General features: G+C 39.5%; 1 protein-coding gene across 4 annotated transcripts in view; it reads right to left on the bottom strand.

Annotated features, from left to right (window-relative positions):
- The window catches only part of Il18r1 (interleukin 18 receptor 1), a 38,938-nt gene extending 22,632 nt beyond the window's left edge, over positions 1 to 16,306 (bottom strand). The window contains exons 1-3 of one of the 4 annotated variants that reach the window (XM_069988429.1): positions 16,213 to 16,306; positions 9,029 to 9,114; positions 3,721 to 3,967 (exon numbers count right to left, since the gene is read on the bottom strand). In XM_069988429.1, the coding sequence (XP_069844530.1) occupies positions 3,721 to 3,967; positions 9,029 to 9,086 (305 nt within the window). In that variant the 5' untranslated portion in view covers positions 9,087 to 9,114; positions 16,213 to 16,306. Of the gene's footprint in view, positions 1 to 3,720; positions 3,968 to 9,028; positions 9,115 to 16,212 lie in introns of those variants that run through there. The other 3 variants (XM_069988430.1, XM_069988432.1, XM_069988431.1) reach the window with 3 other exon arrangements.
- Positions 16,307 to 24,784: the final 8,478 nt, after the last annotated feature.

The following is a 24,784-nucleotide window of genomic DNA, read 5'->3' as shown; positions in this document are numbered from 1 at the left end:
TACCATTTGAGACACAGCCCCAATTCTGGCTCTTTTTTTTGGTAGCTAATTGGAGATAAGAATCTTACAGACTTTTCTACTCAGGCTAGCTTTGAACTATGATCCTCAGATCTCAGCCTCCTGAGTAATTAGGATTACAGGTATCAGCTACTATGCCCAGCTGCTTCCCAATTTCTACTTAGAGACTGATTCATGATTGACTTCTTTAGTTAATCAATCTTCAGTCACAACCCTGCTCTGACTCCTCTTTTTAGAGTATGAGGAAATTTAACACCTGTCATGAAGTCAAAGATAAAATCTGAGCTGTCTAACACATGTATTCACATGCATAGGCACACAAACATAGGCATGAACACATGCATGCACACATTTTGCAAGTCATAGATCATGTCTTTGATGATTCTAAGACCAAGACAAGAAAGTATCCCTGATTTCACAAGGTATACAAGCCTTCCTGACACTGTCCTCTGAATGGGTATGCCTGTACTCATGTCTCAAGGCATCAATCCCACCACCTTTCTAACTTAGCCCAATGAACTGAAGTCTGACACAGCTCCTAGCACAATTGTATTGTATACTTGGCTGGACAAAAGTAAGTGTGAAGGGATTTTGCAGTTGATAATCCTTCTGATGATAAATGAGTAATCAAAGGGTAGAGAAAATAGTAATACTTTTTAGAGGAGTAATATTTGCTATGAAAGAGAAAAATGATCACAATTGGATGTTTGCTTATACTGTTCATATGGTACAGAGATCCATACCTAAACTACAACTGATACATATTGCTTAGTAGATGTGTGCCCACTTTGGGCTCTCCCATCTACCTTTTAAGCATGCAACTGCTAGACAAAAGAAAAGATTATTCCAGATGTTTTACTAGATACATGTAAGGGAGATCTCTTACATACACACATATACATATACATGTATACACATACATGCACACATGAGAAAGTTGTATCCCTGAGAGATTCTACAATTTGACCAGGATCACACACCTGTTGTGGGATAGAGTCAGGATATAAATGCACCACAGTTTGACTTCCAAGGAGCAAGTGTTCTTTGGACAGAGTCCATAGAGTCTGGGGCCTGAATTTTTGTAAGACTAGTTAAGGCTAGAGAAAGCACAGACTACTTACATGAGATATCTAGATCTTGAAAGAGCATCTTCCTCTTAAGTGTGTTTGTAAACTTTTCCTAGGCTCCTGAACTGGAGAGAGCCATTTCAGGAGAGGGTTACAAGAAATAGGCTGTATGCATATTCTCAACTTGTCAAATTGCAAAGCTCTTGATCCATAGGTCCTAACACTCAGCAAATGCTGACAGGTAGAATCCCCACCTTACATGAGACACTTCCCTGTGAATGTAGAAACAAGCTAAACAGGATAGTGCTATCAAATAGCTGGTGGCTGGTGTGAAGCTGAAACCAAGTGGCCCAAAGCTATGACACCCTAGCCCCTTCCACATTCATAGACGTCATTCCCTCCTACCTGTGGCCACCAATTCCAATCTGTTATGAGGGTCCCTTTAAACAGCAAGTTTTAAAGCCTGGGGTGGTAGTTCAGTGTAGAAATGCTTGCTTAGTATGTGCAGGACCCTGGGTTTGATATCCAGCACCAACACACACACACACACACACACACACACACACACACACACACACACACACACACACACACACACACACACACACACACACACACACTGCTCTAACTGACTCTCATCTGAGGATACTTGCAAAGCCAAACTTGCTGTTCATCAGCCAGAGGTCTAATAATTAATCTTCTGCCTGTGTTCTTGCTACCTTCTTTCCATTATCTCTGTCATCAAAATGCTTCTATATCCCTTTCTTTCTTAGTTGATTTCTTTGTAAAAATGTAATAGGACAATATGGGTTTTACTACAGGAATAAATGATCAGTCCCCAGGGGCATTTGATTACTAGCAATAATTCCTAAAAATATTAAAGGACTACAGTTTCAATCTTATAGTACCAGGCAAAGGTTCTAAGCATTAACAATTTTCACAGCAAACTACAAAGGCTTACACGCCTGAGTCATCTCTCTCTCTTTCCCTCCCTTCTTCTCTCTCTCTCCCGCTCTCTCTCCCGCTCTCTCTCTCTCTCTCTCTCTCTCTCTCTCTCTCTCTCACACACACACACACACACACACACACATGCATGTACATACGCATATCTGTAGCAAATGTTAGATGCTGCTTGCTAATCTCTTGCTATTGGATGATCTCTGTATCTTCCATGCTGCTAAGTGACCAAACAGCCTGCTCCCAGGCTCACTGATAAAGCCAATGTCCAAGCCACGCCTCCCATTCCTTTGCTCTCCTATCAGTCATCATCTCCAACAGCCTTCAGAATTTGTCATCAAGGTCAGGCTGCACCCATTGCTTTCCTGGCCCCCTCTATCTATTACCTATATTTTTTATGCCTCTCTGTCCCCCTGCCTCATTCTGATGGCCTCACTTTTGTTTCCAGTAACAAGCTCTATTCTCCAACCTTCATATCAAAACAATGGAAGTGTCTCTTTCTTCTCCAAGAAATGATCATAGGTACTGCCTCTTTGCCACAATGTCTTCTTTCATCCCTGTCCATACAACTTGGTGTTTTTAAGTCATGTCTTTGTTTAACCAATCAGCATTGTGAAGGGGGTGATATTTGTTGTTCTTTTGACTGGCGTCCTTCCTCAGTAACTTGCTATGAAAAGACCTAGCTGGGACAAACTTCTCTATCGCTCTTTAAAGGTCACAAAGAGCATATTGGTTCTGAAAAAGGAGCTTCACAATTTTTGATTCTTGGGAGTTTCTATGTATAAAAACACCCCACAGGTGTGATATGGAGGTTTCACTGTGATATCTCTCACTCTCTCCTCAAAGGCAAGGTTGATAATGATCAGGACTCACTACAGTGAAGGTGAGATTTCTAGAAGAAACTTGCTACATGTGGCAACACAATGATACCACCCAAACTAACCCTGGGCTAGTTTCTAACAGGTCAGTCTCAAATTTTTATACAAATCCATGCATTGTATATAAAGCATGTACATGAACCTTTGTAAACACAGACCGATTGAAGATAGATCAATATCCATTCTTATACAGAGATCCAAGTTTACTATAGTGGTTGACACATTCAACTGGTTGTTCTCATTTCACAGAAAGTATTATTCTTGATTATGACTCTCCTGGCATACATCTCTAGGGCTGGAACACCAGTTCTTGAACACTCACCGCCCCTCTCACTAATCCAGAGCTATCCATTGTGCCTGGTTCCAAGCCCATCCTCAGCCAGCACTGGTACCTGGTTCCCAATGGTCCCTGAAAACTAGACTTGAGTGCTTTATATGTCAACCCTGCCCCTTCTCCACAGCCTGAGGCTGCCAAGTGGGAAAATAACCCTGGCCATCCTTCTCTCCACATCCATATCACTTGAAGTTTCACCCACTGAATTCATGCAACCCAGACATTTAGACTTCAGAAGATGCTGGATTTTAAAACTGATTTTCATTCACATTTCATTAGCAGAGATCCTTTAAGAACAAATCTTAGAGAGATAGATGACTTTCAGTAAGATCATGAAGAAAATAGATAAGGAGATTATTTTTTCATAATGAAATATACATATGGAAAAATACATAAATTATCCAACCTTCAGATTACTATGTATTTGTATGTGAGGAAATATACCAAAACCCAAAGGTATACTCACCCCATTTGGAAAAGGTAGCGTCCTTGATCCTTTAACTCCACAGGCCAAAACTCCAAAGAATAATCATGCAAAGTAATTCTGGGAGAAGGTCTGGGGTTCAGTTCTACCCATCCAAGTGACTCGTTGAATTTGGACCATTTTATGGTGGCTGCTTCATTCCCATGAGCAGATGAAGACAAGCAGTATTTCAGATAAAAAGGTTCCTCTTCTACTGCGCTAATGTTGTTTTGAAAATGGCAAGATTCTACTAAATTTTAGCAAGAAGAAAAAGGAAAAAGTTATAAAAATATTTTTCCCAGTTAATGCATCAGTGAAAAAATCTAGGAGAACGAGAAATCCCTGAGAAATCTCAGCAGCACACTGCAAGAAATTCTTTTATTTGAACATCCATGGTCAGGCTTCCAACACTAGGAGAGATAAGACTGTCTTAGGCAGAGTTCTGTACTCTCACCTGTAATCCTAGCTACTCAGGAGGCTCAGATTGAAAGGACATTGGTTCAAAGCCAGCCTAGGCAGAAAAGTCTGCAAGACTCCATCTCTAATTGACCAGCAGAAAATCAGACTGGAGGTATGGCTCAAGTGGTAGAGCACCAGCTGTTAGCCAAGTGAAAGCAAAAATCCCTGAGTTCAAGCCCACAAATTTTGATATCTGATAATCTTCCTCTAAACAAGAAAAAATCCCAAAGACATATTATATAGACTACTGTCTTTTAATAGAAATTATGAAAAATAACAATTTCTTTATAAGGAATATCAGATACATCACACTTGTTGTCACACCTACCTCCAAATTTCCCCGGCTAAGAAGTCTCCATGGAAAAGAAGACAAAAAGCCATGGAACTCTTTCTTTGCTTGTTCAGAAATCTGACTTACCTTGTGCCCAACCAGCTTACCTAATATGTTGCCTGCGGAAAGCTAAGGGCACCCCATAATCTAAGAATCTGCTGTAGGTTACCAATGAATCATCAAGAATTGATTGATTCGGTATCAGTCCAAATCCAGGTACCTGTCACTTCCGATCTTGCTCCTGTTTTTTTTTTCTTTTCTCCTCCCTCTTAATTAGCCTAATTGCTCTGGATTTGGAAATTGATCTAGTCACCATTCCACACCTGGTACATTTTTTCCCTAGTTGAAGGCTGGCCTTAAAGGACCTTTCTCATACTCTATTGGTGGGGTACCCTTTAGTGGCATGTAGAGAACTGAATTTCTCTGAGCACAAGGCAAAGTTCCCTGTCTTTCTTGAGGTTTATTTCTCAAAGCAGTCATCTGGTTTAAAATTCACATTACTAACTACAGCCTGAGGAAGAAATAAATGCACTCTCAAGTCTGAAGAAAGCTCTGAAGCCATAGATGTCAAATCCACTTCAAAGGGCAAGAGTTAAGGAACATAAACATGATGTTTGTGGTTGTCACATAATCTCCAATTTGCTGTTCAATGCTGCCACACAGAGAGCTAATACATGTGTATATGTGAACATTGATTATAATTGTCATTCACAATTCATTTATTTTCCTGTTTTAGAGAAGTGCAATTAATGAAGCAACAAAATTATACAACATAAAACATATCTGACTGTTTTTACACCAGCACTATACTTACGTCTTTAATAGACATGTTTCTACATGTAGCAGGAATGGGACATGTCTCCTTACTATTCAATATCTAATTGTGCTCCTGTTTGTTCTATAAAATAGATATATCGGGTACATGGATGCTTGAAGAATGATCTATTGGAAATTTGGACTTTTTTCTAGGTTTCTAAACTTTGACGAACTTTGAAAAAACTTGTACAAACATATGTGCTTGTGAGTGTTGTTTTTGTATTAGTTTACATAAGTTATATGGAAGAAGGATTTCATGTGTGCTTTGTGCTTTGGTGAATATACCCACACATTTCTATTTGGAGATAGTTATAATTTATCATCTGAAGAACCTAGTGTGAAATATGTACTCTACAAGGGTGGGTGGTGAGCAATTGAAAGCTCATGGTTTTAGGATCAAACCTTTAATCTAACCTTGGTGAATATACCCACTCATTTCTCTTGGGTGACAATTTGACATTGGAAGAGTCTAATGAGGAATAGGGTGAGAGTGAGCAGTTGAAAGCTAATGGCTTTAGGCATCTAACTTTATGTGTATTTAACATTACATATTTGACTTGATTAACCCAATACTTGTTAGTAATGATCGTTGGTTATAGACATGAGTAGAGTTCAAATTATGTGGAGTTCAAACTGTCAGAACAGACATTCACATTCTTCCATGAGTAAAGTATAAAAACCCAGTCATTCCATTTCCTTATGAATGGGGCAGTGTCATTCTTTCTGATGGAAGAATAGAATTCCATTGTGTATATATACCACATTTTTTGATCCATTATCTACTGAGGGGCATCTGGGTTGGTTCCACATCTTAGCTATGGTAAATAATACTGCAATAAACATGGTTGTGCTGGTAGCTTTAGTGTGGCCTTGCTTGTGATCATTTGGATAAATGTCCAGGAGTGGGACTGCTGGGGCATAGGGGATCTCTATGTTTAATCTTTAGAGGAATCTCCATACTGCTTTCCAGAGTGGTTGAACCAGCTTACATTCCCACCAACAGTGTTGTAGTGTTCTCTTTTGGCCACAAGCCTGCCAGTATCTGTTATTATTTGTTTTCTTGATAATGGTCATTCTAACTGAGGTGAGGTGTAATCATAGTAAGTGAAGTAAGCCAGATCCAAAGAAACACAGACTCCATGGTTTCCCTCATTTGTAATAATTAGTATATGTCTAGGACAGTCCTAGCAGAGGATCACAATAGCTCAATAGCTATGTACATATGACCATATAAAATGATGCTAATTGAAATGAACTCAAAGACATGGAAACAGCAAGTCTTTTTTTTTGGTTGTTGACCTTGTTGTCATCAATGTATTATATTGAGTTCTTATTTTATTTCATTTTCTTTTTCCTTTGGTTTATCTCTGACAATCACTGTCTTTGGTTGTGGTACACTGTATCTTGTATATATGTTTATCGGTTTGGAGAAGGGAAGGGGAATGCCAAAATGGTGAAACAAGGACAAAGGATGATACTCACAAGACATCATGTTGGAAATGAACTTTACAATTTTAGGGTCAAGGGCAATAGTGGTGGAGGGAAGGAATAATGGGAGAAAAACATAGGCATGGATAAATTTCCTTACTTATGTAACTGTAAGTCCTCTGTACAGCACCTTCACAATAAAATAAAGTAAAAATTAAGAAAAAACCCAGTCATACAAGAAACTACATTCCTTCAGAATAAAGTCAGTGTTTCAAGTTGTCTTGAGTTAGGACAAATATAGGCTGTTGTTATCTAACTTTAGCTAAATTGGGTCAATCCCACAGAGAATAATGCTCTCCAAGTGTCTGAAAGAACAGAGAGCTAGAACTTAGCAAAACTTACACAAAACCTGTACCCCTAGTTTTGTGCCTGAAACTTATTTCTACGGTAAGAAGAAGCAAGGTATTAGGTGTATATCCAGGAAACATGGGACCCATAAGATACATCTTTCCACACCTAGCTCAGACATTTCTGACAAATCACTTCACATCAAGAAAAGAAGATCTGCTTTATTTTTTTAATATTTGGGTACTACTGAGTAGTACTCTTGGAAGAATACATGATCCATTGAAGTAACCATACCTCAAAACTGGATGTGTATTATTTGATAGTATGAATAGCTTAATTCTGCTGTATCTTCAGCAGAACTTCCCAATGTAAGTGCTATGGGCCCCAGTGTTTACTCTCTTAGATAACAAACCAAAGAAAATCATACATTATGTTCCTACTTCCTCCTTCAGGGTCTAAGAAAACCTTGCTATTCAACAACAGAATTCTTCAAAGAATGGGGCTTCTGAATTCTGATCAATGGGAAACAAAAATCTCCAAACAATTCCTGCTTTGAGACCTTCTGAAAGTCTACCTCTAAGCAGCCTCTTTCTGTGTATTCTTTCTAATTAGTCCCAATGCTTTTTTTGAATTAATTAGTTTTTATTGCTTGTTCTGAAGCTTGGAACTCAGGCCCTCTTACTTACTAGACAAGTGCTATGCCACCTGAGACATACCTCCAGCCACATGTGTGTGTTGTTTATAATGTTTCAAAATATTTTTGTTAGCTGGGCACTGGTGGCTCATGCCTGTAAGCCTAGCTACTCAAGAGGCTGAGATCTAAGGATCTCGGTTCAAAGCCAGCCTGGGCAGGAAAGTCCGTGAGACTCTTATTTCCAATAAACCACCAGAAAACTGAAAGTGGCACTGTGGCTCAAGTAGTAGAGCATAAGCCTTGAGCTGAAGAGCTGAGAGACAGTGCCCAGACCCAGAGTTCAAGCCCCACAGCCAACTATATATATGTGTATATAATATATATATATATATATATATATACACACACACATATATATATACATACATATATATTTGTTATCTTTGAATAAGTGTACAAAGGAGTTGCCATCTAATGAAGCAGTTTATGAATACAAAGCATCATGATCAGTGTCACTCCTTTCAACATTCACACTTATCCCTTACAAGCCACCCTTTCCCTCACCCTTGTTAATTTTGTAGGAATTGCTGTTTTAAGAGCCATACTTTCTATTTCTTTTCCTTAAACTACTGAAAATATGACACAAATTTTGTTTTCCTTATAAGAGAATGAATGTTTAAACCTTACTAAAAACCAAAAACAAAGATAGTTGTTTCCACCTCAGTTACAAATAGCATGAAGCTAACTTTCTTTTTTTCTTTTTTTTTTTTTTGGTTGGTCCTGGGGCTTGAACTCTGGGCTTGGGCGCTATCCCTTAGCTCTTCAACTCAAGGCGAACGCTCTACCGCTTCAGCCACAGTGCCACTTTCAGTTTTCTGGTGGTTTATTGGAGATAAGAGTCTCACAGACTTTCCTGCCCCAGCTAGTTTTGAATCATGATCCTCAAGTCTCAGCCTCCTGAGTAGCTAAGATTACAGGTATGAACCACTGGCACCTGGCTAAATGAAGGTAATTTTCTTGTCAAATATAATTTATTTCAAAACACCAAATTTTATACCCTGTATCTACATAAATTTGGAGAAGTAAATATTTTCTATTTCAGCATTATCATTTGTATTTTCTTTATTGCATTCCCTTCCTAAGATTTTGTTCATTCTGTATGCCATGGATATCAAATTGTTGCTCTGCTTTTTATATCACTAAATTCTAAATTCAGTATCTTAGGTAACCACCTCCACATAAAACACTACACCCCTGATACTAATGAAATGCTCGTGACAAATCATAATACTCACCTGCATTGTTTTTAATTCTAAGAATCAAAAGTGTCAAGAATAATTTTCTGCAAAGCATGGCTGTGGTTCGTCTTCAAATGCTTTCTCTGGAAAACAGAATGAGACATGTTAGGCTAAAGCCTTCACACAGAAACATCCTATCTCAGGAAGGAAATGTGGGAAAACATTTTCTAGAACACAACTTTAAGATATCATCCAGAAGATTCTCATCTTTTAAAAGAGTCACTAATTGTCCCAACTTTCAGTCACATAGTATTGACAATTTCAAGGCAATGAATTTGCCTCCTAGAAGAAATATTTAACAACGCAGTTTCTAATACAACAGAGCCTAATGTCTTTTAGTCTTGACCTATCAAATCTAACCTCCATGGTAAAAGTTAAAAGTCAGAAAACCAGCCAGGTACCGGCTCACGCTTGTAATCCTATCTACTCAGGAATCTGAGAGCTGAGGATTGTCATTCAATGCTACCCAGAAGGGAAAGTTTGTGAGACTCATATCTCCAATAAGCTGCCAAAAAAGCGCTAGAAATGGAGCTATGGTTCATATGGAAGAGCATAGGTTTGAGCAAAAAGGCTTAGGATAGTACCTAGGTCCTGAATTCAAGCCCCAGGACCAGCACCAAAACAAAACAAACAAAAAAAAAAAGGTAACAAAATCTACTACTACTCTAGGGATAAACAATCTATGCTATATCAAGATACGTACAGAAGTTCTGCTACATAGAAGTATGGGGATGGGGACACACACCAGGATATATCAGTGACCTCTTTGTCACTATAAAAAGTACCTCAAATAATCAACTGACAAAGAGTCAGAGTTTACTTTGGCTCACAGTTCTAGAAGCTTCTGTCCACAGCTAGTTAACATTGTTTCTTTTGGGCCTATGGTGAGGCACAGAGCAGGAATATGGGGCAATGCAAAATTACTCATCCCTTGAGTGTTGCCAAAGAAAGTAAAAAGGGCTACAGTCCCACTATCCCTTCAAAGCTATCCCCCCAATGATCTAAATACCTCCCTACGTTTTTCGTTTTTCTTTTTTTTCTTTTTTTTTTTTGCCAGTCATGGGGCTTGGATTCACAGGTTGGGTGCTGCAAAGACCCTACTTCTTGAAGGTTGTACTATCCCCCAATACCACTACTGTGACTATCTTCTAAGTCTTCTAACACATGGTCCTTTGGGGGACATTTAGTATTTATACTACCCCCAACTGTTCATAATGATTTACAATTAAGTCTTCATTTTTTGTTGAATTTTTGAAAGTCTTCCTTCCTATGGAACCCAAGTTTCATAAGGCTAAGAACTTTGCTCATCTCTAACATCTGGCACAACAGTTAAAACACAGTAAGCTCTTCTTAATACGTATTACTGAAGAAAAGGACATGTTTCTGCACTCACTTACCCACATGTATTGATTCAAGGACATGAGAAACATAAGTGTCAGGCCTCTACACTCAGGATTCTCCTTTACACTGACCTGGACCCTGTGTGACCTAGGTATGCCTTCAGCTTTGACCTTGGGACAATCTAGCCGTCAACTTCACATTTAAAAGATTTAGAGAGCAGAATGGGGGAAGGCTCTTCTCCTGGGGAGGCCATTCATTCCATCCAACTATTTCATAAGTATTCCCATATCTCTTACTTCTCCCAAATCTCACTGTATCCATCCTAGGGCCTCTGAATTTTGGCAGAGTAAACTCAGTGGACATCAAGAGCTTGGTTTTAGGGACAGCCCCAACTGACCTTAGAGTTTGACAGCTCTGAGGATCTGTGCAACCTCAGTCTAGTTACTGATGTCTCAGATACCATGATAAGGTAAAAGATGAAAAGGCTTCTTCGAGAATTATTGCATGATAAGAACATTCTATATTTGCAAAGACATCTAGGAACAATCTCTCGACCCAGAGCAGTTCTCCTCCTACCAACTGATACTTGCCTCACATGCTAAAAACAAAAATAAATAGCCATTCATTCTTAGATCCTGGAAAAGGTTGAGTAATGAAGCCATAAACCATTTATTCCAACCCCGTAAAAGCCATCACTAAATGTCTTGTGGAGTTTCCAAGAGATAATATTGATAAAGATAAAGGAATAATTATGCATGGAAAGTACCAAGTGCTCATATCAGAAGCTTCTATGTCTTCAAACTTCCCACCTCCCACTCACACATATTTCATTATTAACTCTGTCTATTCATTTAACCTTAAGAAGTATTGTTTCCTTCATGCTACTTTTCTCCTCTAGGCTGGCAGGCCCTTGTAAATCACTCCAAGTAGATAGCAGCTTTTACATTTTCAGAGTCCACATAGGAGTTTGAGATTATCTAGCAATATAGTAAGTTGTGTGTTTCAACATAAAACATACAAAAAGCCTAGTGTGTAAAAATAACTCTGTGTCCAATGGTATATATACACTAAATTTTTAATGTACTTACTAGGGTGTATGGTACAATTAAGAGATGGATGACATGGATATGGACCAAAAGAAGAAAATCTGAACATATTTTAGCATGAATTCAGTATTTTTTCTTTATATATTCAAACAAAGTTTTAAGTTCAGGTCTTTCAGTCACACTATATATAAGGATAATTTTCTTGTACCACACTTTTCTTTTTTTAATACCATTTTGATTGGCACCTAGTATTTCTTCATTAACATACAATACCATTTTCAAAATAGACTATATAATAAAATAAACCCAAGACAATCCTACTGCAGGGCAGTAGGATCAGTTTTCAGGGATACCTGTCTAGCTGGATGTGAATCTCCATTTTTTCCTGAACAATCTTGGGCAAGACATTTACACTATCTTTGTGCCTCAATTTTGTTAACCATTTAAGGGAGTAACCATCCTCTCTCTAGAGCTGATAGAAAGATTTCAGGTTGTTGAAAACTATGTGTAGAACCATTTAAATTATTTATTGAATCAGGTATGGTGGCTTACTCCCATAAGGAATAAGAAAGTGGAGATGAGAGAATCAAGGTTCAAGAACAGCTTGGAGAGAAAAGTTAGCACAAACCTATCTAAGACAAAAATCAACATGCCCTAGAAGCCAGTAATGGCTCAAGCTTATAATCCCAGCTCCTGTGGAGTTTGAGATCTATGGTTTTTAATTTCAAAGCTGGCCCAGGTAGGAAAGGCCATGAAACTCTTATCTCCAATGAACCACCAAAAAGCTACAAGTTGAACTATGGCTCAAGTGGTAGAGCACTTAGCCTTACACAAAGAAGCCAAGGGAAAGCTACAGAGCCCTGAGTTCAAACCCTACTTAGGGCACACACACACACACACAAAAACAGGAATGGTGACACTTATAATCCTATTATGTCCAAGGTAAAAGTCTGGGAACCTACCTGAAAAACTAAAACTAAAACTAATGGGCCAGGGGCATGGCTTAAATGGCAGAATTTGTCTAGTAAGTGCAAGGATTTGAATTCAGTCATTAGAGGCAGCAAAAATAGCTGGGTAGCTAGCTAACTGTTAGCTATTATTATTTGTTCATATTGTTTAATAATTCTTGGTGTTACCACTGGACAGGGCAGTGGATGAGCAGAGCACATATTAAACATGGTAAACACTTACTGCCGAACCTCATTCCAGAGCTGTTGCCGCACTTCCTGTTCTCACCTAGCAGGGGAAGACAGTTTCCACCACACCTGAAAAGCACCCTCATGGTTTAAAGCTAACTAGATAGTGGAGATACAAAAACATAGCATTAGATGAGCAAATACTAATTACACATTAGTGCTCATCTGATTTCCATGTTTATTAATCATTTTTCAATACCATTTGCCCAGTTTTCAAACTTGTAGTTGTTTTTTATAACTTGTTTGGTTTTTAACTTCTCTTTTGGTTAGTTAATACAGGGGGACATTATGTTGGTACAATCAAACAAATCATTCCCTTACATTGTAATTTTTTTTCCCATTACTTGGAAGTATAGAACATTCCTTTTCTCTCAACAGTGAAATAAATATTAACCTTTTCTTCATTTTTTGGCCTTGTTTCTTTTTTTTTTTACATTTAACTTAAAAATATAAAAATTGACTGCTTTGTTTGACTGTCATGTTCGAGTTTGACTTATCTTTCCTAAATATCTAGTAATTTTTCTTTACTAATTTAATTAATTACCAAATTATTTCTAATTAAGTCTTTACTAATTAAATAGTTTTATCTTTTTTTTCAAATTTGTTCATCTCAGATTGTAACTCACTACTTGTCTGCCCTAAGCACCCTGTGAAAAATCTAGCATATCACACTTGCCCACATACAAACACCTGCTTTTCTTTGTAAGGCAATCATTACCTGCCATATGTTCACTTTGTGTATGCTAGCTTGTTTGTCATTTGCTGAATTAATTAATGCATCCAATTTACTATATATATGTATATATAGTATATATATATAGTATATATATACATATATATATATATATATATATACATACACACTTTGGAGTCATCATCCGATGTATTGGCACTGCAGGGTCTTCTATTATATAAATTTTGCAAGTATGTCTTAACAAAAAGCATAATACCCAGGATGATAGTTCTTACCCAGAGCTTGTAAAATAAATAAATAAAGCAGTCTAATTTGGCAATCACTCTATCTGCTCAAAACTACCCACTGACTGGAGATGGGTACTTGCTTAGCAAGGGCTGAGATCAAATCCTAGTAATGTCAAAAATAAATCAATCTTCCCATTGATTTTAATGTGCAGCCAAGACAGGGAGTCACCCATCTTCAGAACTTAGTGTGCAGATAGAAAAGGAATTTAGGGACCAGGGGTGGAGCCACACACCTTTGGAGGCAGAGCTAGGAAGGTCACTGTTGGAGGCCAGCTGGAACAAAAAGTTAGTGAGACCTCATCTGATAAGTCAGCTGGCCCAAGTAAAATTAGTACAAACAAACTAAAATCAAAAGGACTAGGAGGTTGTGGCTCTGATGGTAGACAGCCTCCCTAGAAAGCACAAAGCTCTGACAGATTTAAACGCATCTCTTTTAACATAATTTAACTAATAATTATATTAACTATGCAGATATTCATGTTTTTAATATTCAAGACACAATAAGTATAGATACATGTATGTGTATGTATGTGTATATGCCACCTATAACGAACAGTGACAAAGCTGGGCACAGTGGCTCACACCTGTAATCACAAATACGAGGTGGAAATTAATTAGCAGGATCAAGGTTCAAGACCAACAGTGGTAATAATTTAGTGAACTCCATCTCAACCAGCAAACTGAGCATGAGAGGACATGTCTGTCATCCTAGCTACAAGCCCTGTTTGAATAAAAATGAGAGATTTACCTGACGAGCAACTGAAAAGTAAAAGGACTAGAGACATAGGTCAAGGTCAGAATATCTACCTAGTATGAAATTTCCTTTAAATGGAAAAAAGTTTTTCTTACAGAACTCATACACCCTAGTAACAAAGAGAGAAAGTCAAGAAAGTCAAGTTTCTGTCCCGAAAAGCAATATTGCCCAAGTCCTTTCCAAGTGTCCAGATGAATGTCAGGCCACTTCAAAACTTTCTAATGAGGAACTTAAGATTCAATGGGGCACACAAGCCTAGGTACCAGTTGGTTTCCCTGAGCTGATTCCCACTTCTTAGCTCGTTCATATAGGGGAGAATCATCTGCTAGGATAAACTTTCTTGAGAAAACAAATCAATGCCCTTCTCTCCAGCTTAGTAGCATGGTTTTTGTACATTTGGGTCCTTCCTTACAACATCCAGTGTTGTACTCCTCTGCGTGACCATTTAAAAACAAAAGAAGGAAATGCAAAGAGAGTAAATGAACTTGGATTACACGCGTGCACTTCTCCTTTAAGATGAAGAGTCTGTGTAGAATCTGGTTTTCCATCTGTAATGCCAGGAACAGTAATGTCACCTCATTGTCATTATCACCCATGTATTTGTACATATCACTTCGCCTTGTGTTTTACCCCAATCTGCCTCTGCATGTGCCATCCTGCCACAAGAACTCTTCTCTCACTTCTCCCTGCTCCCAGGATCCTACAGTCCTTGTAAACAAACCTTGCTAAGTACTATTACCCAATACTACACTCCCCAGAAAAGCCTCTACAGGCCTTTCCAGCTGATTTCAATCTCAGTATACTATTTGTGCTGTGGGATGGGCATTCCCAGACCCTACAGAGACCTGGCTATAGACAGTTACCCCCCAGGGCCCATCCAATTGCACTCTAAGGCTGAGAGATGATGCCATATCTTAGCACCATGTATGGTACAGGATGTGTTGGAGAAGGGAACAAGGAGGTGAAATGAATAATGATTTCTGATCCCTACTTCTGATTGGGATTGTCTAGGCACTAATTGTTTTGGAATCAAGATGCATCCTGTTGTTCATTCTAACACCAGATCAAAGGCAAAGATTCTGGAATCCAGGAATTTTAGGTGAGAATGTAAGACCTAGTTCTGTAAGAGCTGGATATCCTTGAATCAATTACAGAACTTCTCTGTGCTTTGGTCCCAGTGCTTTTGCCCCTATTTTAAAATCTATTTTTTATTTTATTTTATGGTAAAGATGCTGTACAGAGGGGTTAGAGTTGCACAAGTAAGGTAATGAGTATATTTCCTCTTGAGCATTGTTACCCTCTCCTTTGTTTTTCTCCTACCATCCCTTCCCTCTCCCACCTCCCCCACTCCTCCTCCCCTCTCTCCACCAAGTTGTAAAGTCCATTTCCAATATAGTGTCTTGTGAGTATCATTGCTGCAAAGGGTCATCCTGTGTCCTTGTTTCAGCATTTTGTTATTCCCCTTCCCTTCCCTAAACAAGAGTGGATATACAGAGGGGGTTACAGTGCTTTTAATTAAGTAGGATGATACTGCCCATTTCATTTGTTCTCAGGGAGGATTAAATGAATAGAAGACATTTAAAAGACACTTTTTACAATGTCAGATACAAGGTAAGCACTTGATAAAGGACAACTGTCCTTAGCACCTAACTTTAGTTCCTCTCACGTTTCTGGAAAAGAACTGGAAATGTTTGACACCTCTGTTGGGGAGGGTGAGGAGGTCGTCTTGGGAGGAGGTTGTCTTGGATTGTTCCTATGTTCTTTCTCCCTTTCCCTCCTCTTCCTCTCTTCTGTCTCTCTTCTCTTTGTCTCCCCACCCCCCTCCGTGGGAAAGGCCACCATCGGGTTGGCTTCTGTCCTTACCTTCAAAGGAGCGTCCCAGGCTGGGGCCAGGGCGGTGGTCCCACTGTCACCCTAGGTCCAGGCTGCTAGAAACATTCAGAGTGCAGGTGGCAGTGAACTCTGGCCTGGGGAAAACTGAAACCAGATGAAAGAAGGGGTGTGGCTGCTAGGCGTGGCAGAAGTGCAGTGAAGGTGAAGGAAATGGGGGCAGAAGAGCAAGGGAGGAGAAAGGGGTACGGGAGGCATGGACTTTCAAAGGACAGAAAAAGGCTTCCCGCAGCCCCCTGGCTAGTGAAGGCCTCCGGTGGGGCGCTACGCAGAGAGTAGAATCTCCAGGGCCAGAAGTCCAGCGATCGTGGGAACTGGGGTGTTGTTCTAGGATGGGGGTGCTTGGGTGCAGAGCTCTCTGAACAGTAAAATGTTTTCTGCTTAGGGGCGGTTTCCCTCATGGTCAGCGGGGGGTACCAGTTCCTGTAGCTAAGTTTCCCACAGTGGCTGGAAGGTGGGGCTGCTGGGTGCAGCAGGAAATCTTGGGTTTGCGCCCCCTGGCAGTGGAGAATGACAGCCTGAACCCCATTGATGTCTGCCCAGCGCGGGTCAGGTCCCCAAATCCCCCAGAGGGATGGACAAGCCACCCTGCAGGGTCCGCGGAGGTGGGAATGTTCCCCATCCCCCACCCCGGTTTTCTTTCCCCTGGCATTTTAGGGGAAGCGCTGGGGAGAGGAAGGACCCCCACGGGGAGTGAGGGGGTCATTACCTCCTTTTCTCAAGTCAGCCCTGGAGGGTCCACCTTGCTTGGCAGCTGGGAATTAGAAAGGAATAGTGAGAGGGCAGCTGGGTTGTGCAACTGAGACTTTAAATTGTTTCACCCTCAAAAAAAAAAAAAAAAAAAAAAAAAGGAGGGGGATGGGAAGGTGGCTCAGTGGTAGAGTGCTTGCCTTGCATGGATGAGGCCCCCGGTTCGATTCCTCAGCACCACATAAAGAAAAAGAAAAAAAAAAAAGAAAATGGAAGGTTGGGGGCAAAGTAGATGTGTTTCTAGATTGTTGTAGTGGTAGTACTATTCTCAAAGAAAAATGAAGAGGGCCGCCCTTTGCTGACAGTGGAAGGGTTCTTACCAAAAGAATTCACCTTTAATAAAGAAGGAAAAAGAACACCCTTCAGAATGCAAAATTTTTTTTAAATTGTATTTTATTTTATTTGAGAACATACTGTACAGAGGGGCTACAATTACATGGGCAGGATAATGCATACATTTCTTACCAAGCATTGCATCCTCCTCCTTTGTTTACCCTTCACTTCACTTCCCCGCCTCCCCCCTCCCCCCACCCAATTTTACCCCCCTCCCCCCACCCAATTATACCCCCCTCCCCCCCCCACACCGAAATTGTAAAGCTGGTTTTGACATGACATTTTGTACTTCTCATTGTTGCAACAGGTCCACCTGAATCCTTAAACGACTTGTTTGTCCCCATCTCCTCCACATGTTATACTGACATCAAATATAGTGAAAGCGGGGGTTACACTGTGGGGGAGGGACATACAAAGCAACAAAGAAATAATCTTATAAATGCATTAGAAACACATGCATGAAAGAAACGAAAACATTAAAATACATATTTAAGGGTTCATTTTCCTAACATCACATTATCTGGCCTTTTCCGCTTGACTCATACCTATACTAGATATTGCAAATAAGGGAAACCATGGGACCTATGCTTCTTTGGGCCTGGCTTACTTCACTTAATATAATTTTTTCCAAACCTTTCCATTTCCTAACAAATGGGGAAATGTCATTCTTTCTGATGGAGGCATAGAATTCCATTGTGTATATATACCACATTTTCTTGATCCATTCATCTACTGAGGGGCATCTGGGTTGGTTCCATATCTTAGCTATGGTAAATAATGCTGCAATAAACATAGTTGTGCTGGTAGCTTTAGTGTGGTCTTGTTTGTAAACATTTGGGTAAATGCCCAAAAGTGGGATTGCTGGATCATAGGGGAGATCTATGTGAAGTCTTTTGAGGAACCTCCATACTGCTTTCCAAAGTGGTTGAACAAGTTTACATTCCCACCAACAATGAAGTAAGGTTCCTTTCTGTCCACATCCCCTCCAGCATCTGTTGTTATTAGAGTTCTTGATTTTTGCTGTTCTAACTGGAGTGAGGTGATATCTCAATGTTGTTTTGATTTGCATTTCTTTTATGGCTAGGGATGTTGAACATTTCTTCATGTGTCTATTGGCCATCCTTCTTTCTTCTTCAGAGAAGCTTCTCTTTAAGTCTTTAGCCCACTTATTTATTGGGCAGTTGTTTCTTTGAGGATTTGTTGTTGGGTGGTTTAATTTTTTGAGTTCCAAGTATATTTTAGATATGAGACCCTTGTCCGTTGTATGGCTAGTAAAGATCTTCTCCCAATCGGTGGGCTTTCTATTGATCTTGCTAGCTATGTCATTTGCCCTGCAGAAGCTCTACAATCTTATGCAATCCCATTTGTCCAACCTTTCTTTGATTTGTTGTGCTTCCGGGTCTCTATTCAGAAAATTTCGACCTGAGCCAAGGAGACCTAGGGTTTCTCCTATTCCATCCTGTAATGTTTTCAGAGTGTCTGCTTTGAGTTCAAGGTCTTTGATCCATTTGGAGTTGATTCTGGTGCAGGGTGATATATAAGGATCTAGCTTTAGTTTTCTACATGTAGTTAACCAATTTTGCCAGCACCATTTACTGAAGAGGCTGTCTTTCTTCCATTCTATTGTTTTAGCTTCCTTATCGAAGATTAGATGGCTATAGGTCTGTAGGTTCATTTCTGGGTTTTCAAAAGAATGCAAAATTTATATGAAATTTCCTCGTGAAAACAATCTTGAGAAAGAACAAAGTTGGCAAACAGACTGATATGATGGTTTGCAATAAGGCAATAACAGTCATGAGAGAGTGATATTTATGGGAGGATGTAAATAAAAACCAGAAAAAAGGCTAGTAGATCTAAACATTTATAATCACTTGATTTTTGAACAAAACATTTAATTCAATGAGTAGAAATGTCTATAAATGTTGTTGGAATTGCTGGGAATGAGGAGGGGGAGGGGGGAAGCAAACAGCTTTTTCCTTTATCTAACTCTATATACAAATACATTCACAATGTATCATAAGCTTAAACAAAAAAGCTAGAACTATAAATAGTTCAAGCACATAGGAGACTACTTACCTTCCCTTCTGGGACATGAAAAAAGAATCTTAGATAGGACATGAAAATCACTAAGTAAGACAAATGAATAAATTGAATGTCAACAAAATTAGCAATGTCAGGCTGGGGAGGTGGCTCAGTGGAAGAGTGCTTGCCTTGCATGCATGAGGCCCTGAGTTCCATTCCTCAGCACCACATAAGCAGAAAAACCTGGAAGTGGTGCTGTAGGTCAAGTAGTAGAGCACTAGCCTGGCGCTGAAGAGCTGAGGGACAATGTCCAGGCCCAAAGTTCAGGCACCATGACTGGCAAAAAGCAAACAAACAAAATAATTAGCAATGTCTACTAATCAGTAATATCATTTAAAAATACATAGGTAAGCCTGAAAGGATTCTCAGAAAAGAATTTGTATCAACAATATATAAATAATTTCTACATAACAACAGTATGTTGATATGGAGTTGTCTGTGTTATCTTTCATCCACCATGACAAAATACCTGAGAGAGAAATCAACTTAGAAGGGGAAAGACTTGTTTGGACTCAACAGTTTCAGTCTATATTGGCTTGGCCCCAACTCTGTGGGCCTGTGGTGAGCACAAGCATCATAGCAGAGAGAATAGAGAACAGAGTGTCTCACTCATGAGATCTGGTGCACAGAGGGACAAAGAGGAAGTGGTAGGGGTCAAAATGTATCCTTCACATGCATGTCCCCAAAGACATACTTCCTCCCTTTGTTATGAATGAAGGGTCCCACACATCCATCCCAGGGGACCACACAGAGGCAGGCAGGCACAGGAGAAAGATTATTATAAGGTTTATTGAAGGAGGCGTATCTCCCCCGAGAGGGAGCCCATGGGAGGGAACATATGGCCTCTGTCACCATCCAGGTAGCAGGAGGGGTCTAGGAGTCCAGAAGTGAAGTGGATGGGAATCCAGGTGGATCTGGGCAGAGAGAGGGAGCAACCAGATGTATGGGCAGGAACTCCAAGGATGGGAGGGGCTCAGGTCTGGAGCTGAGGACCAAAGGTCCTCATAATACTAACAATGAAGTCACCAGTGAATTAATTATTCAATTAGGTTAACACCTACACTAGCCAATTAGCTCACAAGTGCCCCCATCTGAAGACCAACCCTTGAACATATGAACCTTTCTGAGAGACGCTCCATCTTCCAAAACACAAGGACAAAAGCTCTTACCTTAAAGGGAACAGATATGCTTGTGGGCAAGAAAAAAGCTCGCCAGCATTCATTGTCAGAGAAATGCAAATTAAGACTACCATGAGAGTCATTTAACAACCATTAAAATAATTCCATTACAAAGAAAACATAATAAATACAAATCACAAGTGAGACAGAAGAGCAATACATCTTTCATCCATAACTGATGGGAATTAATTGCATTATTTGTTTGCAAAACAAGTCTTTCAATTTCTCAGATTTCAAAACATAACCCTTACCTGTGATTACATCTAGGTATTGACCAAAAGAAATAAAGATGTGTCCACAAAATCATTCATGGGAGCCATAGTCATAGCAACCCACAAATGGGAAACAACCTGGATTTGCCTCATCAGAACAGTAATTAAATGTGAAATAGGCACACTGGAATACTGCTCAGCAATGCACAGAAAGTAACTACTCACTAGTGCAAACATAGAGGAATGAAAAATATTCCACTGCGTAGAAGTGGCCAGATACAATACCATCTAAGTTCATTGATATGAATAACAAGATCTGACAGGACAAATGTATGGAAGCAGATTTACAACACTGTGTGCCTGTGGGAAAGGGAAGGGAATGATAGAGCTGGGTGATATGGCAAAGACATTTCTGTCGTATCTGGTGGTGATAAGTACACACAAGGGTTCAGATATCAAACTGAACACTGAACTAAAGATTTAAGATACATGTTTGGCCGGGTGCCAGTGGCTCACACCTGTAATCCTAGCTACGCAGGAGGCTGAGAGCTGAGGATGACGGTTCAAAGCCAGCTGGGGCAGGAAAGTCCGTGAGACTCTTTCCTCCAATAATCCACCTGAAAACTGGAAGTGGAGCTATGGTTCAAGCAGTAGAGCGTTCGCCTTGAGCTGAAGAGCTGCGGGACAGCGCCCAAGCCCAGAGTTCAAGCCCCACAACCAAAAGAAAAAAAAAAAAAAGAAGAAAAAAAAAGAGACATGTTTGATTGTGTGCAAATCTGACTCATTTAAAAGAATTCTTTGTTGTTTTTTGTTTATTTGTTTTTATAATTCGTAGGCATTTCCACCATAATGGTTTTGGCTGAATTTGTTTTGTTGTCCTTACCTTGTGGCTCTCTAACTCTCTTCATGCAGTGAAATTAGAGTGATATTGTCAGGAGGATCCAAATATCAGGCCGTTCAGGGACCTTCTTAGGCATGAGCAGCTTGAAATCATGACCCTCTGGGAGCTAAGAAAACCCTCGGGGTCATCTTCATTCTCCCATTTTCCATTTGTACAAACTGAACCCAAGAGAGTTGAGGTGACAGAAAATGGTGTGTAAAGTTAGGAAAAGAGTAGGAGAAAAAGAGCACAACACTGCAGAGTTTCCGCCAAGCTCATCCAGCGGGGGGGTCTCTCCAGTGCTTCTCTCCCTCCAAGTTTCCAAAGGAGGTCTCCCAACACCCCCAGGCAGAGCACAGACACACATAGGTGACTGGACTCAGCGTCATAGCCCATCTTCAGTCTTTGGGCACTCAGTACACTTCTTAACAGGGAAATGTTTGTCAACTATTGCAAAGGGGCTTACAATGCAGACAGTGGCACACCGAAACACAGAAAACAAAGGTGCTAGGGAGCCAAGAAAAAATTATCACCGGTTAATTCCTTGTTGTGACACCCTGTTTACTTGCTGCAGAAAGATCTCATAGTTAGCTCTATGCTTTCAAATAGCTACTGTACAAAGGGAAACAAAAGCAATTTCCTATGTCCATAAATTTTAAAAAAGAAAACAATTTCTTCAGTGAGTAGGGAAAAGGCATATCTATTCCCAATAATGAAACTGGAAAGAGAAGGTGTCTTTTTGTGTGTGTGAGATACTTCCGTTTATTTTTAATTATTTATTTTTAATTATTTTTTTATTTTATTGTCAAAGTGATGTACAGAGGGGTTATAGTTAACTAAGTAAGGTAGTGATTACATTTCTTACTCTTTTAGAGGTTTTCATTGAGAAAAGTCACAGAATACAATCAGTATTAGAAGAAATATAGTGGTTTTATAGTTACAACTGTTGCCATATATTGAATTATTTCTGTGGTCCAAATACTTCTACTCTATCACTGCTACTACCAAAACCACAATAACAATTTCAACAATAATTTCAACTTCCTCCTCCTTCTCCTCTATTTTTCCTCCTCTTCTCCTCTTCCTCCTCCTCTTCTTCTTCTCCTCCTCCTCTTCCTCCCCTTCCTCCTCCTCCTCATCCCCTCATTCTTTGCTTCCTCTTCTTCCTCCTTCCCTCATTCTTTTCCTCTGCTTTCTTCTTCTCTTCTTTCTTCTCTGTCTCCTTCTCCTGCTTCCTGCTTTTCCTCCCTCTCCACCCCTTGCTCCTCCTTCATGATTAGCACAGAAATACAGTATGTTTCATATTATTATTTTCATATTACCTAAGGAAACTAAGCTTTATAAAGATGAGCAGGAACTTACTCATGATCACACAGCTGTCAGATCAAAAATGGAATGACTTGCTGATATAAATTCTGTGATACAAGTCAATTGGATATACAGCATCCTTTCTATTAGCCAACTTCAATATTCAAATAAAAAAAAGGTGATACCACCAAAAATCTACCAGAATAAGGTAGCCAGACTTAGAAAATACAAATTATAAAATGTCAGCTAACTTTGGATTTTAGATCGGCTTCAGATGAAATTTTTATTCTTTGAACTCAATTGTAAAAGGTATCCTGTATGGTAACTGGAAATACAGCCAAGGATACAGATTAAGAATACAGGGTTCCTTAGGGTAGGGAGAGCAATGAAAACACTGACATTGATCATAATGCATTATACTCAGAAACTGATATGGCTAATTGAAGCCCCTGAGTACAACTACTTAAAGATAACTAAAAAATATAAACAAAGAATACATGGAGGCAGGTACTGGTGGCTCATGCTTGTAACCCTAGCTATTCAGGAAGCTGCGATCTGAGCATTAGAATTCAAAGCCAACTGTCACAGGAAAATCCATAAGACTCATATCACCAATTAACAAACAGAAAACTGAAATGCTGCTGTTGCTCAAAGTGGTAGAGGGCTAGCTTTGAGCAAAAGAGCTCAGGGGTAGCACCCAGGCCTTCAGTTTAAGCCCTATAACCACCAACAACAACAACAAAGAATAGAGGATTATTAGAAAGATGGCTATCTATAGATTGTTTGGACAACCTTCTAGAAACATGATTTCTTATTACCCAAGATTCTAGAAGTCATGAATGACTGTCAGTTCTAAGAGTTCAAGATTATAGTTCTGGTCAAGAGTCCATTGTTCTTTTTGCCAGTTAAATATGGGATTATGCAATTTATTAAGAAGTAAACTTTAAGATACCAGCAACAGTCCTAGGTGGGTACTTTCTAAGCACTAGATTCCCCAAGGGGTTCCCATGGCCCCAAAGAGGTTTGTGTTCAATAGGGCACAGGCCAGAGGGTCCCCAAATGTTCAGATGACTCCATTTTGCCAAAACAGTTTGTTCAAAAGCCCTACAAATTTCACAGCAGTGTAACATAAAATCTCAAAGTTTTAAAAAATGTTTTTTAACTTGTATTTTTATTAACTTTAAGTAGTTAAAAAAAGGGATTACCATTCAAATCAGTATATAAGTACAAGGAAAAAGGGATTACCATTCAAATCAGTATGTAAGTACAAGGAATTTTGATTGACATCACCATTTTCATCATTCTCCCCTTCCCTTCCAACCCAACTCCTCAATTTTCCTATTTTAATCGGGCATGTACTGAATATCATGACTGCTTCTTCACCTTCTTGTCTTTGTTCATCCACTCCCCTCTCCTTCACATCACCTTCTCACATCTCAAGTATCAGCTTGCTGGTATTCATTTTGTTTAGCTGAGTTTGTTTTCTTAGTAATGACACCATTTGAATTCTCTCATGCATGGTGACACTTTGTTAAGAATTGGAACATGAAGGCATATTGATACGGTCCGCACAGAATTATTTGTAGTTACAAGCATTCAGTTGAAGCCACAATAGCACAACCTTGAGAAGATTTTAAAATGTTAAATTAAAAAAAAAAAAGTTGATGTCTGGTCAAATGTTTTCTTTGTGATGTTAAATGGAAAAAAGCAAAACTCTATAAGACATGATTTCAGCTGTTGAGCTTTATGAATGGCATGTGTAAATTCTAGTGCTGGTGGCTCATGGATGTAACCCTAGCTAC

The sequence above is a fragment of the Dipodomys merriami genome, unplaced genomic scaffold, assembly GCF_024711535.1.
Source record: "Dipodomys merriami isolate MVZ:Mamm:240054 unplaced genomic scaffold, mDipMer1.0.p SCAF_36, whole genome shotgun sequence".
Lineage (NCBI taxonomy): Eukaryota > Metazoa > Chordata > Mammalia > Rodentia > Heteromyidae > Dipodomys > Dipodomys merriami.
This window is presented reverse-complemented; position numbering and strand designations above follow the sequence as displayed.